Source organism: Mytilus galloprovincialis, chromosome 12 (assembly GCF_965363235.1).
Source record: "Mytilus galloprovincialis chromosome 12, xbMytGall1.hap1.1, whole genome shotgun sequence".
Classification (NCBI taxonomy): Eukaryota; Metazoa; Mollusca; class Bivalvia; order Mytilida; family Mytilidae; genus Mytilus; species Mytilus galloprovincialis.
The window spans coordinates 76,465,872-76,482,888 of record NC_134849.1 but is presented as its reverse complement, the minus strand read 5'-3'; the positions used below and the strand labels follow the sequence as shown (position 1 = coordinate 76,482,888).

Here is a 17,017-nt window from a genome sequence, read left to right as displayed (position 1 = left end):
AATTTGTGTTACTTGTTATTGATTTATGCCTTCTCATTAATCAGGCTGGTTTTTTTTTTTCGTTTGAATAGGTATACATTATTTGTCCATGTTGTCATATCGGAGCTTTTTATACAGCTGCTTTAAGGTATGAATTTTGTTCATTGTTAAAGGTCGAACGTTTGGTGTTAATCAAACAATTTCTCATTCTTCTACATCACTAAATGTCATAAAAGGGGCAAACAGCTATAAAGCTATAAAGCATGCTACGTGTTGCTGGTACAACCCTTATTTGGTCCACTCGCATCTTAAAACAGAAAACTAAAAGACATCAACACCTGGGAGGTACAGAAACCAAAAGTAGCGAAATAACAACATATTTTTGACGAAATGATTGTAAACATCACATAATTCAAAAACTAAGCATTAATATTTACACGTGTAACAGTTTATCATTTTAACCACACTGGTTCAAGAACCATATACCGATTATTACAGATACGTAAAACGTGCATACAAGTTCTGAAATGGAATAGAAATATATAAACAGGAATGTATTTTAACTATATTGTATCTACCAGCCATTTACTGCTGCCTAAAAAAACGCTTGATTCTTCCTATAATCGACATATCGCTTTCTAACAATTCTTCTGCGATGTCGCTCGCTGCAATCGACTGCCTTGTGTTTTGAATTCTGTCTCTAAATATTTGTACGGAATCCCCATATTGTGCACGTTGTCTGCACTTTTTTAGTGCATTTATTCGGCCTTCAAATCCACTTTTCTTTTCCATTTCCTCACTTGAAATCATGATATCTATATACTCCACAGTGCTGAACGGATCCGGACGTAGAGCAATTTCCTTCAGTCTATTGGTTAGTTTTGAAATAAATACTAACATAACTTGTATTCCCTGCTCCTGTTTTGTGATATCTTGATTCATTTCATCTAAAACTTGTTCCTGGGTCAACGTTTTCTGTGTTGCTTCTTCGTACTTTCTTTTCATGTCTTCATAACGCTTTGTTACTTTCCTTTTAAACCATTTGATGACAAAAGGTGTGTTATGATGTTCTGACCAATGGCATCCCTTTGGACATTCCATGCACGACCCTTCGCTATTCATTGCTATACATCCTGCCTTTTTATCATCGTTTGGAATTCCGCAGTTTTCATGACAGGTGAAATTGCAAGTTAAACAATTGGTGGTATGTTGTCCCTTACCTTGCAAGTCTATTTTTTCTTGATAATCCTCCTCCACGGTATACTCAAAATTTTTGTTTGCCAGAATGTCCCTTGAATGTTCTGAAAACAGCTTTACCTCTATTTCCAGAAGATTTATTTTGGACAGGCCAACATCAATTTCCTGGTGAAGATTATGTATTGTATTCTCAAGCTTTTGCCTCTTTTCGAGTACTTCTGCCGTCAACCATAAACTTCTTGTTTGCATGTTTGCTACATGACTGAAGAAAGTTTGACAGCTTTTCATTCCCATTTGCCAGAAAAAGGATGACATCTGGTTATTTGCTCCCACGGAATTTTCAGCATACAAAGCAGAATTGTTGAAAGTAAAATAAGTGTCACATGGCAATGGTATTCCACCCAAAGCTTTTATACCTGCTAAAACTGGTGGTGTTTGTCAATCGGCAAATGTGATGAGGGTACATATGTTATCTTTGATATCATTTCCAAACAAGCATAAGATGGACTCAAATATATATGTTTGCGTTGGTGTTAGTCTTGCATCTGGTGCCTTTACGATGAAGCATACAGCGTCAAGTGTGGAAATTCCTTTTTGGTCTTTTGCTGTAAAAAGCTCGCGTATTTGATCTACAATTTTTGCATCTTGGTCTAAGCCCCTGGTGTCACCAAATCCCGGAGTATCAATTAAATTAACTGTATAATTGATTCGATCAGAAACACTGCTATACAATGTATAACATGTGACCCATTGAGTGAGTGACTGGGCCTGCAAATAAACAAAACTTTAAAAATATTTTTTAAGTACGTTTATTTAATTAGAATCATAGTGAAGTTTCCATTTTGGGTATATTTTGTATATAGTTATCAAAGATACCAGGGTTATGATTTAGTACGCCAGACGCGCGTTTCGTTTACATAAGACTCATCAGTGACGCTCATATCAAAATATTTATAAGGCCAAACAAGTACAAAGTTGAATTATAGATACAATGAATAAGTTTTTGCTCTTGAAAAAAAAACAAGTCATGTGTGTCCAATTGTAGTATCGATATGTACCATATGTTCCTTTTTTTTTTTTACCTAAGAAGGATTAAATGTGCATCAAGTTTAGTATCGGACTAAAAAACTCTAATCATTCGTTAGAATGAAATTCAAAACAGTGTAGCTGTGGCCATTGATTGACACATTAAATTCATCCATTGACTGGGACAATTTACGTGAACGTTTGTCTGTAACAACCACTGTTCACGACGTACCTACGATAGACATTTAAACTGTGGGGTCACCAAAGGTTTCTTAACGCCTCTAATTATAAAATAATTCGAAAAATTAATCAGGAATAACCTTTATGTTTTGATTTATATAATATATATAAATTAAAACATCGTGTTATTTCTGATTAATTTTTGGAATTACTTTATTTATGTGTTGAGAACCTTTGGTGACCCCATAGTTTAAGTGTCTTTAAAAAGTACATAGTGAGCAGTGGTCGTTACATACAAACGTTCACCTAAATTTTCCCAGTCAATGAATGAATTTAATGTGTCAATCAATGACCACAGCTACACTGTTTTGAATTTCATTCTATTAATAATCATCATATCAAAATGATCTAATACCTCGTTTCTTGACCTTTTCTTTTCTTCAGGTTCTAAATCAACTAGATTGAACCTAAAGTTATCTTCCCATTCCACACCAATGATATAGTTAGCAATTGCATTTATAAGAGTACTTTTACCAGACCCAGTAGCGCCCACAATCATCAACGTTTTTTCTGCAACACCAACGCTTTCTGTACCTGCAATTATACACTAAAAGCTTTTAAGGAAAACAACAATAACAAAATATAAACTTGCATTGCAAATTTGTATTCATTTATAACTTATGCAAAGCATCAGGTAAAAAATGTGAAAGGTAAAATATACTATAGCGCATGTACTCTCCATCTATTTTCCCTCCTTTACTTTTATCATAGAAACATATCCATGCACATAATTTGGACATCGTGTTTCTCTCATACTTAATTACAATCTAAATTATACATAAAAAAGAAGATCTGGTATAATTGCCTATTAGACAACTCTCCACACGTGACCAAATGAAACAGAAATTATCAGCTACTGGGCATCGTACGGACTTCAACAATGAGGAAAGCCCATACCGCATAGTCAGTTATATAAGGCCCCAAAATCATATATGTAAAACAATTCAAACGAGAGAACTAATTAACGGTCTAATAAATGTACAACAAAATGAACGAAAAACAAAAATGTAACTCAGCAACAATCAACAACCACTTAATCACAGTCTCCTGATATGCCTGATGGATTTTTGCAACCACTGGGTCCATGCAACTGCAGGTGGACTTTTACTTTCAAGTACAAAAAATAATGCTTATATGCTGACGTAAAATTATTTATACAATGTTTTTTACAGGCTCAAAGGCTGTTTATCTTCAATATATTGACAGCTTCAACCATTTTTGGCAGCCATTAATGATTTTTTGTTTTGTTTTTAGTTCTCTGAAAGCTCGTTATTAATTTGGCCTTTCAATCTTGTATATTGTGAGCACCATTGATGATCCGTAGTTAGCAAAATGGAAGTCTAGCGTACTTGACTCTAAAACGACTATCTTTAAAGACATCATATGAAATGATGCTTTTATCTATATGACGTCATGCTGTGTACGATTTGAGAATGGACATGGGGAATGGAATGTGTCAAAGAGACAACAACCCGATCATAAATCATATAGATAAAAGGACATCAAAGGGTCTTCAAAAAGCGAGAAAATCCCGCACTTGGAGATGGGCTTGAGCTTGCCCCTAAATAAAAAAGTGTATTTGTTCAGTGAAATGGACGTCATACTAAACTCAAAAAGATGTAAATGAACAAAAAATTGAAAATTATACAAAGGCCAATGGCTCTTGCTTGGGACAGCTACCAAATGTCGAGGGTTAAACATGTTAAGTCTGATATCAACTTATACATCTAGCTATGTAGAAAAGTCCGACTCCAATGTCAAAATAAGTAACAAAAGAAGCTAAGCTAAATTGCAATGATACACAAATTAACAAAAGACTACACGCAGTTATTTACAAGCCAGCCCAAGACCTCAATCAAAGCGATTGAAAGATTGTGTCTTCAACATATAAAAATCAAGCACAATCCCTCCCGTTAGGTGATTAGAAACATACCATCATGAAATATATGAGAAGAACATAACCCATTTTATGCAGACAACTGGTTTAAGAATAAATGTGTTCATTTCCGATGCAAAGACTCAATGTTAGTGATCAATATTAATACAAAAATATTCCATCTTTATGACCTGACATCTTTGATTATAGATCTGACCCGAAGTATGGCTAGGAAAAACCATGCTGTGACAAGGGAAGCGATATCAACGGGATAAGAAGTATGTCTCCAAACGTCAAACATGAATCTAGCTTCTAATTTGACTTTGAACTAAAAATGGTTAAACATTTTAGACTAGTTGAGTCGCTACTGAGTCAAAATATTTTACAATAAAGAAAAATCAATGATTACCTAAATAAAATTTTCTTGTTTTCGCTTTCACATTCCTTGCATAACAATTTTCCTTGATCGGTAGTGTGTAAACTGCAGGTGAACCGGCTTTTGTTTGTCTTGCCTTCTTCAAAACATGCTTAGCTGGAGATTCTTTGGTTTTAATGACTTCACTTTCGTCTGTGAATTTGAACTCCTCCCCTGTTCGTTTATTAACTATCCTTACTTTAAATATATACGATGTTTTTGGCGTAAGCCCGAGTATTTCTATGTGTGACTGGAAGCATGATTCAGTGTTGTAAGTTTTCCATATAGCGCTTTGGGTCTCGGGGGATTCTTTAAACATTATCTGAAACGTCTCGTGGTCCAACAATGTCCCAGTCATTAGCCACTGCAGTGATATTCTGTTTGATCTGCATTCTGTTGAATAGGGTGGTTTGTTAATTCTTGTTGGTTTTACCTAAAATTATAAAGAGGCGAGACTCCAATAAATTGTTGTTGTTGTTGCTGTTGTTTAAAAAACAATGTTTAATCGAAACTACTATGTAATTAGCTTTTTATAGTTATTTGAAAAAGTAAAATAACAAAAATACCGAACTCCGCGGAAAGTCCCTAAGCAAATGGCCAATCAAAAGCTAAAACACAGTAGTCGAATGGACAGCTGTCATATTCTGGCTTGGTACAGGCATTCTCAAATGTACAGGAAACAGTTGATTTAACTAAAATTAATTTCATATCCAACTAAACCTCTCACTTGTATGACAGCCGCATACAAACGAGTATTCTAAATGTATAATCTAATCAAGAAACTCAACCAATGCATGCCTACAACTGCTAATCATCTTTTGGTGGTGAAGTTTAACCGGTTATGACTTTGATTAACATATTCGAGGAAGATGAACCTCTTCGTAATTAATAATGTAATAAACGAATAGTATTCGAACTGACAGTATCATTTTGTTCATATTTTCTATAAAAATCGTTATTGTATCAATGATATATTTCCATTACCGGTTGTGTTGTCTGTATGATTGGGCTTGAGTCTGATCCCATTTTCACGACGTCCATCCATTCTGGTGGGTTTGCCATCTGACCAAGACTTTAAAATGAAAATTCAAAATCGTTTTACAACGTTTTAAATTAAATCCATGCTCTGTTTGATTTATATTCATTAACTGTTCATAATGAAAATGAAACGTTCACTACATTTACAAGCATGTAGTATTTTTATGCATGTGTAACAATCTGTTATGTTGTTTTCGAACATACCAAACTACCCAAATGCACATGCAAATGCAACCTCGCATCTTAATTGAATGAATTTAAATAAACATAAAAACGATATCTTTACAGAAAACCCAAAACGTAAAAGTTATCTATTGAACATTGAATTAGATAAGCAAGCATCTATACTGACTCAGGTTTGAGGAAGTAAACCAAACACGTACTGACTTGACAGGTTGATTTTAGTATGTTCGCTTTTGTTTCAACTGGTGTGAAAAACGTAAGGTTCATTATTTCATCACGTTTGTATAAATTACAATTTTTTCTTAAATTGTTCGGTTAGAAAGTATAGAAATTAAAAATTTCTTCAGGCAAACTTGACCTTCGATGTATTTAGTTATTATATACGTTAATTTTATCATATAGTTCTTTAATTGTTTCCATTTTTAGACATCCTTTATTTTTCAACACTGTCAGTATGTTTTCAACTTAGAATATCCTTTTGATACTTATTCGTCTTTGTTTTATAGAAGATGAACAGATGTATGCCACCATTATGAATTTATGAGTAAATCATTTATGAGTTTGATTGTCCCTCTGGTATCTTTCGTCCTTCTTTTATCATGTTGAAACCCTGAATTCGTGGTGATGTGCGTAATTTATGTAATAATTTATTTAGTACACCGTTATATTTTTACATTCCCTGAACAGGTATGTTTCCATAACTTAGAGAAACAGACAATACGATTTTTTAAATACTTTTAAATTACCTTAAACGAAGATGGTCCAAATCCGATGATATATTATGACCTCTTGTTGTTTTCATCGCTGTGTGACTTTGTGCACATGGACTACATAATGGCTTGGAATCTTTGCAATCTAAGCAACAAACTGAAGCTTCGATATTCTTTTCAAGCAATCGGCATGTGACGCAATACATTATAACTCTTGATATACTCGTGACTTTATGGTTGGCATTGTCCTTTTCTACCTGGTGAAATTTCATACAATCTTCGCAAAACCTTTCGTCACAATCTGCACAGAAATATGAGCCTTTAATTTCTTTCTTTTGGTAAAAGCAAGGATCACACAAATCGCTTGATTTTTCAATACTCACACCTTCTGCACCTTAAAATTAAGATCTCGTATTAAGGTGGCTCGGGCCTATTCGAAGTTTCTATCAGAAGTGCCGTATTTTTTGTTATTTTATTCTATACAGAAAGTGTATCAAATCGATCGAAAAAAATAGGGGGTCACGGACCATTCAAGATCAAAATTTTACTTTTAAACAGGTATGTAAAAGGGACAATTTTTCAATGACATGATAGGCAAAATATAGGTGTTGACATATTTTTATCGGAATATAAAAAAAAACGTTCTATGACACTTGGTCCAAATCTGTAATATAAAAAGCTGAACTATAGCTTCATAGAATGAGCAAATAAAAATCATAGGTCACCGATAAGGAAAAAAAATTATTTTGCCTTAAAACCAAATTTTGGCGGGAAAATGGTGAAAATGGGTGAAATTTTATTTTGACCCTTTAACAAATACGGATAATAACGAAAATATTCTACTAGTCACATAACTACAATGATTTAACATTTCTAATCAATCAAAATATTTAAAAAAATTATATCGAATTTACGACAAATACTTTTGTAATTCATGCGTGAAATTATGCGCAGTCGAATAGTCCCGAGGCATCTTAATAAAATATTCATCTTTTATTGATACATTTACAACAGGAAAAAAACATCATTATGTGATTAGAAGCTAAACTAAATGATGAAATTGTAAAATAAAATAATAGAAGATTTTACTTTATACTAGACGATAGCTTTTAAAAAATGCTTTGAGAATATCAAAAGAAAAGACGTGAGTTTTTTCCCCAGCTAAAATACAAAATAGCAAAGTTCCATGTAGATTCTTCAGAAATGCACAATTTTAGAGTTACCTCCCCTTAAAATGCCAATTTAAAAACACTGAAAATCAAGCAAAAAAAATCTACACTTGTAAAAATATTAATATTTATGAATTTTAATCTTATAATTTTTTTCTTTCAAATGAGAATTCGTATTAGTTATACATTCTTGCATCAAATTTTGCTTACTTGATTGAAAATCTGGACCTTAGATTCTCAACTTTTTACAATCCATGATGGCGAAAGACACCAATACCATCTTAAAAGTATTTTTAGGTTTGAGCGTTCCTGGTGAAGGTAAATCAAGAAAAAAGTGTAGAATCCAAGATATGTACAAATCATAATTTCTTTAAACTCACCTCAACATTTCAATCATAATTAAAAAACGAAGGTGAATTAAAATTAAGATCAACAAACAAAATTCATTTGCTTTAAATATTATCTTATAAAAAAAATATTAATGTATTTTATTAAAACACATTGAAAGTTCGAAGTTGTAGGTGTATTTTTAGCCAAGAAATAAAAGATATAAGGATATGACATTACTTGTGATGGTACATGCATCGCTTTCTATTTCCATCGGAATAACTTCTACAGCTTTCGACTGTTCACCATCGTTTCTGCGTTTTTCTGACCTACAATATAACAGTAGATTTCATTAACCGTGACAACATAATACTTGTTTAAAAAAAAATATCGGAATTATTTGAGATTTCAGATTGTAATACGGCAAACAAAATTATTTATTGTGTATATTTTTAATGTCATAAATACGTATAAATGACCAATTATTTTGATATATAGTAAAATAACACAAAAAACAAACTCGTCTCGAAGGAAAATTCAAAACAAAAATCCCTATAAATCATTTGTCAAAATCAAAGCTCAAACGCATCAATAGAATGGAAAACAACTGTCAGTATCCTGACGTGCTTCATGCATCTCCTTATGTAGAAAATGGTAGATTAAACCTAGATTATAGTTATATGAACCTCTCATTTTATGACAGTTGCATATAATTCCATTGCATTACTAAAATGTGGAGGAAACATTTTTGTTTTCATATAGATTGTTATATAAACTTACATAAGTATGCAACTTATTACATCATTGGATATTGAATGATGTTTCGTCTTTTTGTTTGTCTTGTGGATATCAGAACATTCTGAGCAAAGAGGAATTTCGCAATCAGTGCAATAAACAGTTGCTTCTTGTGTTTTATCTTCATCTCTGCAACGTTTGCATGGTAAACCACTGTGGCGTTTACTTTGTTGTTTAAGAATTGTGGTATCGCCTGATATTTTGGATTTTTTATTATCTTGCTCGTTCTGCTTTATATCTGTTTTAGCAGATCCATTGTCACGTTTGCGTTTCAATGACTCATGTGTGTCTTTACAGTCATCGTTTGGACAAATTTTAAGCGATTCGTGAAGTTCAAAACACTCCTGGCATAATTTAGTACTGCATCGTTTACATTCATTTGTAGGTTGTTTTGTTTCATTTTTTCTTCCACATGGCTCACAAAGTGATTGGTTTACATCTCCATCTGTAACAGAATTAATTTGCTATATTATCATCCTTTAGCAATCATTTTCATTTTGTAAAATGCTATTTAATTTATATATTTATATTTTATTGTATAAAAATAAAACAACCCCTTGTTATAGTGTTTTCATTTGTATTTTATAGAATGATTTTAGATAAGGTGTTGATTTGAATATTACATATCTATGTTGTTTATGATTCTAATATGTTGCAATAATTCTTATATGATTTGCATATTAGAGAATAGATTGTCGGAGAGAACTTCTGGTTGTTGATCTTGACGTTGGTTATTTTTCGAAAGACGATGTTGACCAAACTTCTTTTCGTAACCAATGTAGACAAGATGACGGCGATAATAACACCGACGTTACCAAATTTATTTTCACTGCATGTTAATTGTTAAATAAAATAATGCACAAAACATTCGTTTGAACGTTAATAAGAGTTTTTGTAGTTTACTTTTTAGCAGATAGCAATTCATACGCTAGGCCTATTCAATGACATGAATATACAGTTAACGTCTGATAGAGGTTACGAGTGTGGAAAAATATATGCGCTATCTCCAATTTTAAAGAATTATAAGGATAAAATGCCTTTCTTAACGGAATTTATTGGTGTATACACTGGACCAAGAAACTCACAAACATATCATAAAAGTCCTTCGTTTAATCCTATAATATTTTTATTTCATTGATACGAGCTTGATCAATATATCAATTTGATTATTTTTATCAAAGATATTGCACAATTGTTTTCTTTTATGATATATATGCATGTGATTCATGTAGAAGATTGCATTACTTTCATAATTGATATTGCACGTTTGTGCAGTCTATCCCAAAACGTTGAAGCCAATTATTTGAATACTCGTGGAGCTACATGACGAAAGAGAACGTGATACAAGAACAGCAAAAGAAATTTAACTATGCCTGAGGGAGTGAGAATCTTATGTATTTTAAAATCCTAATAAGTAATCAAAGGTACATTTCGGATAAATTGAGTACCCTTCCGGGGCACCTGGGATCACCCCATGATTTGGATGGGGTTCGTGTTGCTTAGTCTTTAGTTTTCTATGTTTTGTCTTCTGTACTATTATTTGTCTGTTTGTCAGTTTATTTTCAATCTATGAGTTTGACTATCCCTCTGGTATCTTTCGTCCCTCTTTTTGAGTTATGTCAGTACAAAGGCACAGACAACCGAGCCTTAAAGGTTTGTTTTGCTAAGATATCATATATATCAATATCATACCTGATGATGTAACATCTCTGGTGTGTTTCTTTTGTAGATGAAATCTATATTAAAGCAAAGAATATATATAAACCAAAAGTCGAATTTTATCCTATCTTCGGGGAGAGTATATATAAAAAGTTATCAAAGGTACCAGGATCATAATTTAATACGCCAGACTCACATTTCGTCTATATAAGACTCATCAGTGACGCTCATATAAAAAAAAGATATGAAGCAAAACTAGTACAAAGACGGAGAGCATTGAGGACCAAAATTTTCCAAAAGTTGTGCCGAATACGTCTACGGCAATCTATTCCTGGGATAAAAAATTCCACAGTATCGAAAAAAGTTTTGTAAAAAGGAAATTTATAAAAATGATCATATAACTCATATTCATGTCAACACCGAAGTGCTGACTACTGGGATGATGATATCCTCGTGTTCGAAACGTCCACCAGCAGTGGCATCGAACCAGTGATGTAAAAAGGTACCAGGATTATGATTTGATACGCCAGACACGCGTTTCGATCATAAGTTTGAAGCGAAACGTTGTTTGGTTTCTATTTTTCAATTTTTTATGATATCATTTAGCTTTAATTTTTATTACATTTTGAAACTCATTTAGAAACTGTCAATTAGATATACCTTTAACAAATCAGGAATATGACAATAGTTTGATGTTTAAGATTTTGATTTACCATTTATTAAAGAAATTCTAATTTTCCTTGGAGTTGGGAATCTTCGTTATTTAATTTTTACACGAGTTACAGGTCATTAGACCGTTGGTTTTCCCGTTTGAATGGTTTACACTAGTAATTTTAGGGCCCTTTATAGCTTGTTGGTCGATGTGAGCCAAGGCGCCGTGTTGAAGGCCGTACATTGACCTTTAATGGATTACTTTTATAAATTGTTATTTTGGAAGGAGAGTTGTCTTATTGACACTAACACCACATCTTCCCATATCTATATTTTGTCGTCTTCTTTTGAAACTTGGTGTATTGATATGTTCATTCGAAGAACATTAATCTAAGATTATTTTAATTATCAATATTTTACCGAATAAGATAAGTATCCATATCAGAAGATATTCGGTGTTCTTTTGTTGTCTTGGATGCTTTATGATTATCTGCACATGAGGTACACAGAGCCTCTGGATCAGCACAATCCTGACAAAATGAAGAAGCCACAACCTTTTTTCCATTCGTATGACATGGTCCACACATCAACTTCTCTTCAAAGGATTTAATTTGATGAGTTTTACTTTGTTTTTGGGACAGGTGATGACTTCTACAATCACCACACATGTACTCTTTGCATTGACAACATATGCAGGTGGCAACTACGTTCTTTTCGAAATATGTACATGGTTCGCATTTCTTTTCTGTATTGCGAGTGTCCACGTTCAAATTCTTCGTTCTCTTTGACATGATCCAATAGTCGTCCTTGTAAATCAGTTTCTATAATGGCAAAAACATATAGACGAATGAATTAAGAAATCTTTATGACCATTTTTTATCTACATTTTTGCCCCCAAGTTTCAATCAATAAAAACATTTCTATTCTCTATCACTGACTATAATTAACAAGCAATTCTAGAATAAAGAGAACAAAAGAAATGAATGCAAGAATATCAAAAGAAAAAAAAGAAAGAATGCAAATCTTTTTGGATATTAGAAGAAAAAAGATGTAATACAAGTAAGCTTGGAAGAAAAATTTAAGTAGTTTTAGAGGAAATATTACAAGAATGAAGTTATCCTCAATGTAATTAATTTTAGGAGAAACATAATTGTCACTTTTTTACGAATTTGATCTTGCTGACTGATAATTTCCTTTCTTAGCGAAGTCGAGTGATATGAAAACGGAATCGAGTGATATGAAAATTATCGCTAGAAACTAAGGAAACACGTGCCGTTGTCAAAATGAAATTAACAACGTCTTCATAGGTTAAGTAGAGATAAACATTTAATCAGGTCATCTCAACTCGATTGCTTTTCTCACTATCACCGTACCGGCCCGAGCGAGATAACCAACGATAATCTATTACTACACAAGCTATTTTAGAAGAAGAATGCAAGTTATATGTATCTAAGACGAAAGAAGAAAAAAAACGTGTAATTGTAGAAGTGATGTTTCAAGCAAACTTCCAAGAGAAAAATAATATAGAAAGAAAAAAGTATAAACAAAAATGACAATGTTAAATAAAAGAAGGGGAAGTCCAAAGTCCTTTAAACCTGACAAAAAAATGACTATATAAACCAATGTAATTTAGTGAAATTGAAAATTACTGTTATATTCCTGACTTTGTACAGCATTTTTGAAAACAACATAAACAACATAGTGTGTTAAACCGGATTTATATAGCTAGCTAAAGCTCTCACTTGTATGCCTGTTGATAGTTTCAATTATACAGACAAAAGGGTTTAGGCAACCCAAACACATATAATTAGTTAAACGTCACAAATACTGGGATCTAATAGCCAAAGCTGTGTAACAATACATGACAGACATACAACACAAATGGCATAAAAAATGAAAAAAAAAAATACTCTAATAAAAACGTGTTTGCACTTGATAGTACTGAACGTATAGTAATAAGTAAAATATATCACACCAAAAAAAAAGATAACTCCAAGGAAATTTAAAACAGAACGTCCCTAATAAAATGGCAAAATCAAAAGCTCAAACACACCAAACACACCAACCGAATGGATAACAACTGTCATATTCTTGACAGGCATTTTTTGGATTATACCTGGTTTTATATCTATATAGATTAACCTCCAAAATATCATTAAACCCTTTTTGATGAAGTAATTCCTCATTCTCATGTTGTATTATGCAGATCATACCAAGTATGTGGTAAATTAGCTGAATATCCTGATAGGCAGCTTGGTCAAGAGGGTGTTGTCATTAACAATAACTAAATAGTTTTCCTATATTGCCAATATGTGAGTTATATATCATACTATTTTTAAAAATATAAAAAAAAGTTTGACCGAGCTTTTTAAGCTTAGGGTACAAAACAAAATAAAGACATCAATAAATATATTATTGTCATGTCAATTAGAGTAGACTTTAAAAAAAGGTATATGACAAAACAATTAATTTAAATATGAATGAACATTAAAAGGACAATATATATATTAAAAAAAAAGTGCCTCTTGATTAAACATGGAAAGATAATGTTCTGTTCTGAACAGAAGTAAAAATAAACGATAGAATTTTGAAGCAAAATGTTATAACATACCTCTAGTCAGACTTCAGAAACTTATAAGAACATTGAAGTCACCGTAACATGATAAAATACGTAAATTAACAATACAGTCTTTACTTAAAAAAATTGTTTTGAATTATCTCCACTTTCAAAACAAAGTTTATGCATTTTGATTTTTTTTGAATATTTTCTTTTCATGTAAAGAAAAATGTCTTTTTAAGAGAAATAAAATCAAATTGAGTTGAAAAGTAACACAGATCACTCCCACTTCAGCATTACCTATGCTGATTTTAGTTTTTCAAAATATAAATCAGTCATTTGCAGCAATCAGCAATCGAGAATCAATTTAAATCACAGAGCTACCATGATGATAATCAAATAAAAATAAACTATATTATTTTACTTTTATAAAGTTAAATGAATTTAAATAGTTTGTGTTTCTGTCTAATTGTATATTCTTTTTACCTGTAAAATCTTCGTTGCTCCATTCTTCAAATGATACAAGGCTTACCATTCTAGATCACTTTGACATAAAGTGATCATTTTAAAAAATGTAAATGGGAGTTTAAATTCTATTTTTGTTTAAAAATCTAAATTTAGCTCTTGGAAGTACCGATATATGTCCAAGTTTTGAATTCTTGAAAATTGTGGATTTTTATCTAGAACCTTTTTTACTTTGTTTGATTGATAAACTTTTGGAAACAGGTACATGAAGTCACAATATTATTACACAGTAATCAAACATACTGTATTCTTTCACCATGTTCACATTGCACTAAGAATGACTGTAAAGTTTAAAATGGTTATGATATGTGTTTGATTTGTTTGTAGAGAAAAGAAAAGATTATTAAGAAATAAAAAAGAGGGAGGGGCTACATACATTATTTAAAGATTCATTTTATTTAAGTATAAGTCCTTTGTATCTATTTTCTCTTTTCTTTATTTTTTTGTAACCCAATTATCTATTTCTTGTTTTACTTATTCTATTTTTTCAAGTATTATTCGCTACTCTGTGAACTCAGCCCATCTAGATTGTATTAAATAGCATTTGTTGAAGTTCAAACTATGTCTTTATGTTTTAAAATGTCCCTTATTAGTGAGTTCGAATTTACATGACGTAACTTTTTTCTTTATATATAATTCAAGCAGACAAACGGATATTCCTTCATCAAGGTCGGAGAAGGTCGAAATGCATATTTTCTTGCTAAAGTGTTTTTTTTTTTATATCAAAACTATTTCTGTATTAGTTTGTTATTACTTGCAATGAAATATACGTGTTTCTGTCTACAGCTTTAATTTTCTTACCCGTAAAAACTATGCTAAAAATGTTTTGCTACCAACTCCGCCATTGAAGGATCATGCAATATCATGATTTAAACGTGAGATTATTTTTTGAAAATCGAAATGGAAATCTTAAATCTATATTTGTACACAATCGATATTAAGCTCATAGACATTCTAAAGAATATTAAACGATTGCATAAACCCATTTTCAATACGTTTGTAATAACCATTCTTGTTTTGAAGGTTTTGTAGGTTTGGGGTTAAGAGCATGTGTTTCGGGCTAATATTTTTATTGATTTTAACATTATGCTGGAACCATATTATGATTTGGAAATTTAATGTCTTTTTCTTTAGATTTATTTTCATTTCTTTTTTAAACAATCTAACAAAAGTCAAAAATGTTATAACCAAACAATTTATTCAATAATGTATTTAAAAATATTTAGTTAGGTTTAGCTACTTATAAAACCAGGTTTCCATAAGTTGATAAAGTCTAATAAATGATGCTGGCAGTTTTCAAAGACATGTTAAAATTTACTTTGAAGTTTGGTAAATTTGTAATTTTTTTTAACAAATTTATGGATATCTACTATTCCCTCTGAGGTTAGAATTCCATGACTCATATCGATCAATGAAAAGCAAAGAAAGTATATTTTTAAAGTTGATTTCTACTGAGCCTGAATCGGTCATTCGAACAGCGGTATACTACTGTTGCCTTTATATATGCTAAAATAGAAATAATAAAAATCAATAATCAATTTAATAAAATGACTTTGAGGCTAGTAGTTAGAGTTATCCAATGGGCTTGGTCATATTTATATTTTTGTAGATCTTGTTTTACTGGTCATAGTTGCTGTTGTTTTCTTCTACTTATTTTATAATACATTTTGAAAGTACGAGGGAGCAGGCTTCGATTTTTATCACATCAACCTTCTTGTATTGCTGATCATTTTCAATGTATAATACTTATATAGTTTCTATCTAACAATTACTTTTTAATAGACATGTTACCAAAAGGTATATACTCGACGCTGAGTTTGACAAATTAGACTTTAAATGTGGGGACTATGTCAAAAACACTAATTATCAATACAAACAGGTAAACTTCAATTTGAATGATGTTAACCAGGTAATAATCACAATTCTTGACAGTCAGGATTCTACTTCGTTAAAATTATCTCCCCATTCCCCATTACGCCAGTTCATTTTCACAATCGTAGAAATGGAAGCCATTTTAGGGATGACGCGCTGCCAATTTTGCTTTTCAAAATCGATAAATTTATCCACATAGCACCATTACGATCCTCATATGTCAGTTGTATTTTAAAAGACAAATGTATCTACTAGCTAATGAGCATCAGTTAATGATCTTGTCTGCATTGATTCAACTTAAAACTATTGTCAGATCGGTTGTATTTATGGAATTTTCGAAAATGCTTACACACCTACTCTGCTTTTGTAATTCATAAGATAGGTATTTCACTTGACCCATATATTTCATCTTTTCGTACTGTGATTTTTTTTATGTTATAAAGTCAACCTATAGCTTTGATATTTAAAAATGTTAGAATCTGAAGCGAGATGATATATCAAATACTCTTGCTTTGTATGTTTTAAAGACAAAATGTACACCTCAAACACGCCCTAACATAAAAAAGTGAACTCGATTTTCTCTTTTCGATACAATTGTTACCCATTTTTTGGAATTTGTTCTTGAGTCAATGGAAGGGCAGACACGAAAATTACTGAACTAATAGATTGATATGTTCTCCGTCCGTGGTAATTGTTTATTTTTTAAATCGGAGGTTATACATTTTCTACACCCAACTTGATAGATACACATGTCGTCGACTTGATATATAATTGTTCTGCATTACTATGTTAAAATTG

The 17,017-nt window shown here is 31.7% G+C and overlaps 1 protein-coding gene across 2 annotated transcripts; it reads right to left on the bottom strand.

Annotated features, from left to right (window-relative positions):
- Positions 1-340: 340 nt before the first annotated feature.
- Positions 341-15,207, bottom strand: LOC143054874 (uncharacterized). 2 transcript variants are annotated; one of them, XM_076227957.1, is made up of 10 exons: positions 15,149-15,207; positions 11,686-12,086; positions 10,648-10,691; positions 8,941-9,400; positions 8,401-8,489; positions 6,701-7,058; positions 5,718-5,805; positions 4,728-5,166; positions 2,798-2,976; positions 341-1,944 (listed from the first exon to the last, which is right to left on the bottom strand). In XM_076227957.1, the coding sequence occupies exons 2-10, from the start codon at positions 12,054-12,056 to the stop codon at positions 1,615-1,617; spliced, it is 2,358 nt and encodes a 785-aa protein (XP_076084072.1). In that variant the 5' UTR covers positions 12,057-12,086; positions 15,149-15,207; the 3' UTR covers positions 341-1,614. The 2 variants fall into 2 exon arrangements, with proteins under 2 accessions (XP_076084072.1, XP_076084073.1); XM_076227958.1 differs by lacking the exon at positions 15,149-15,207 and adding an exon at positions 14,309-14,395.
- Between the last annotated feature and the right edge of the window lie 1,810 nt (positions 15,208-17,017).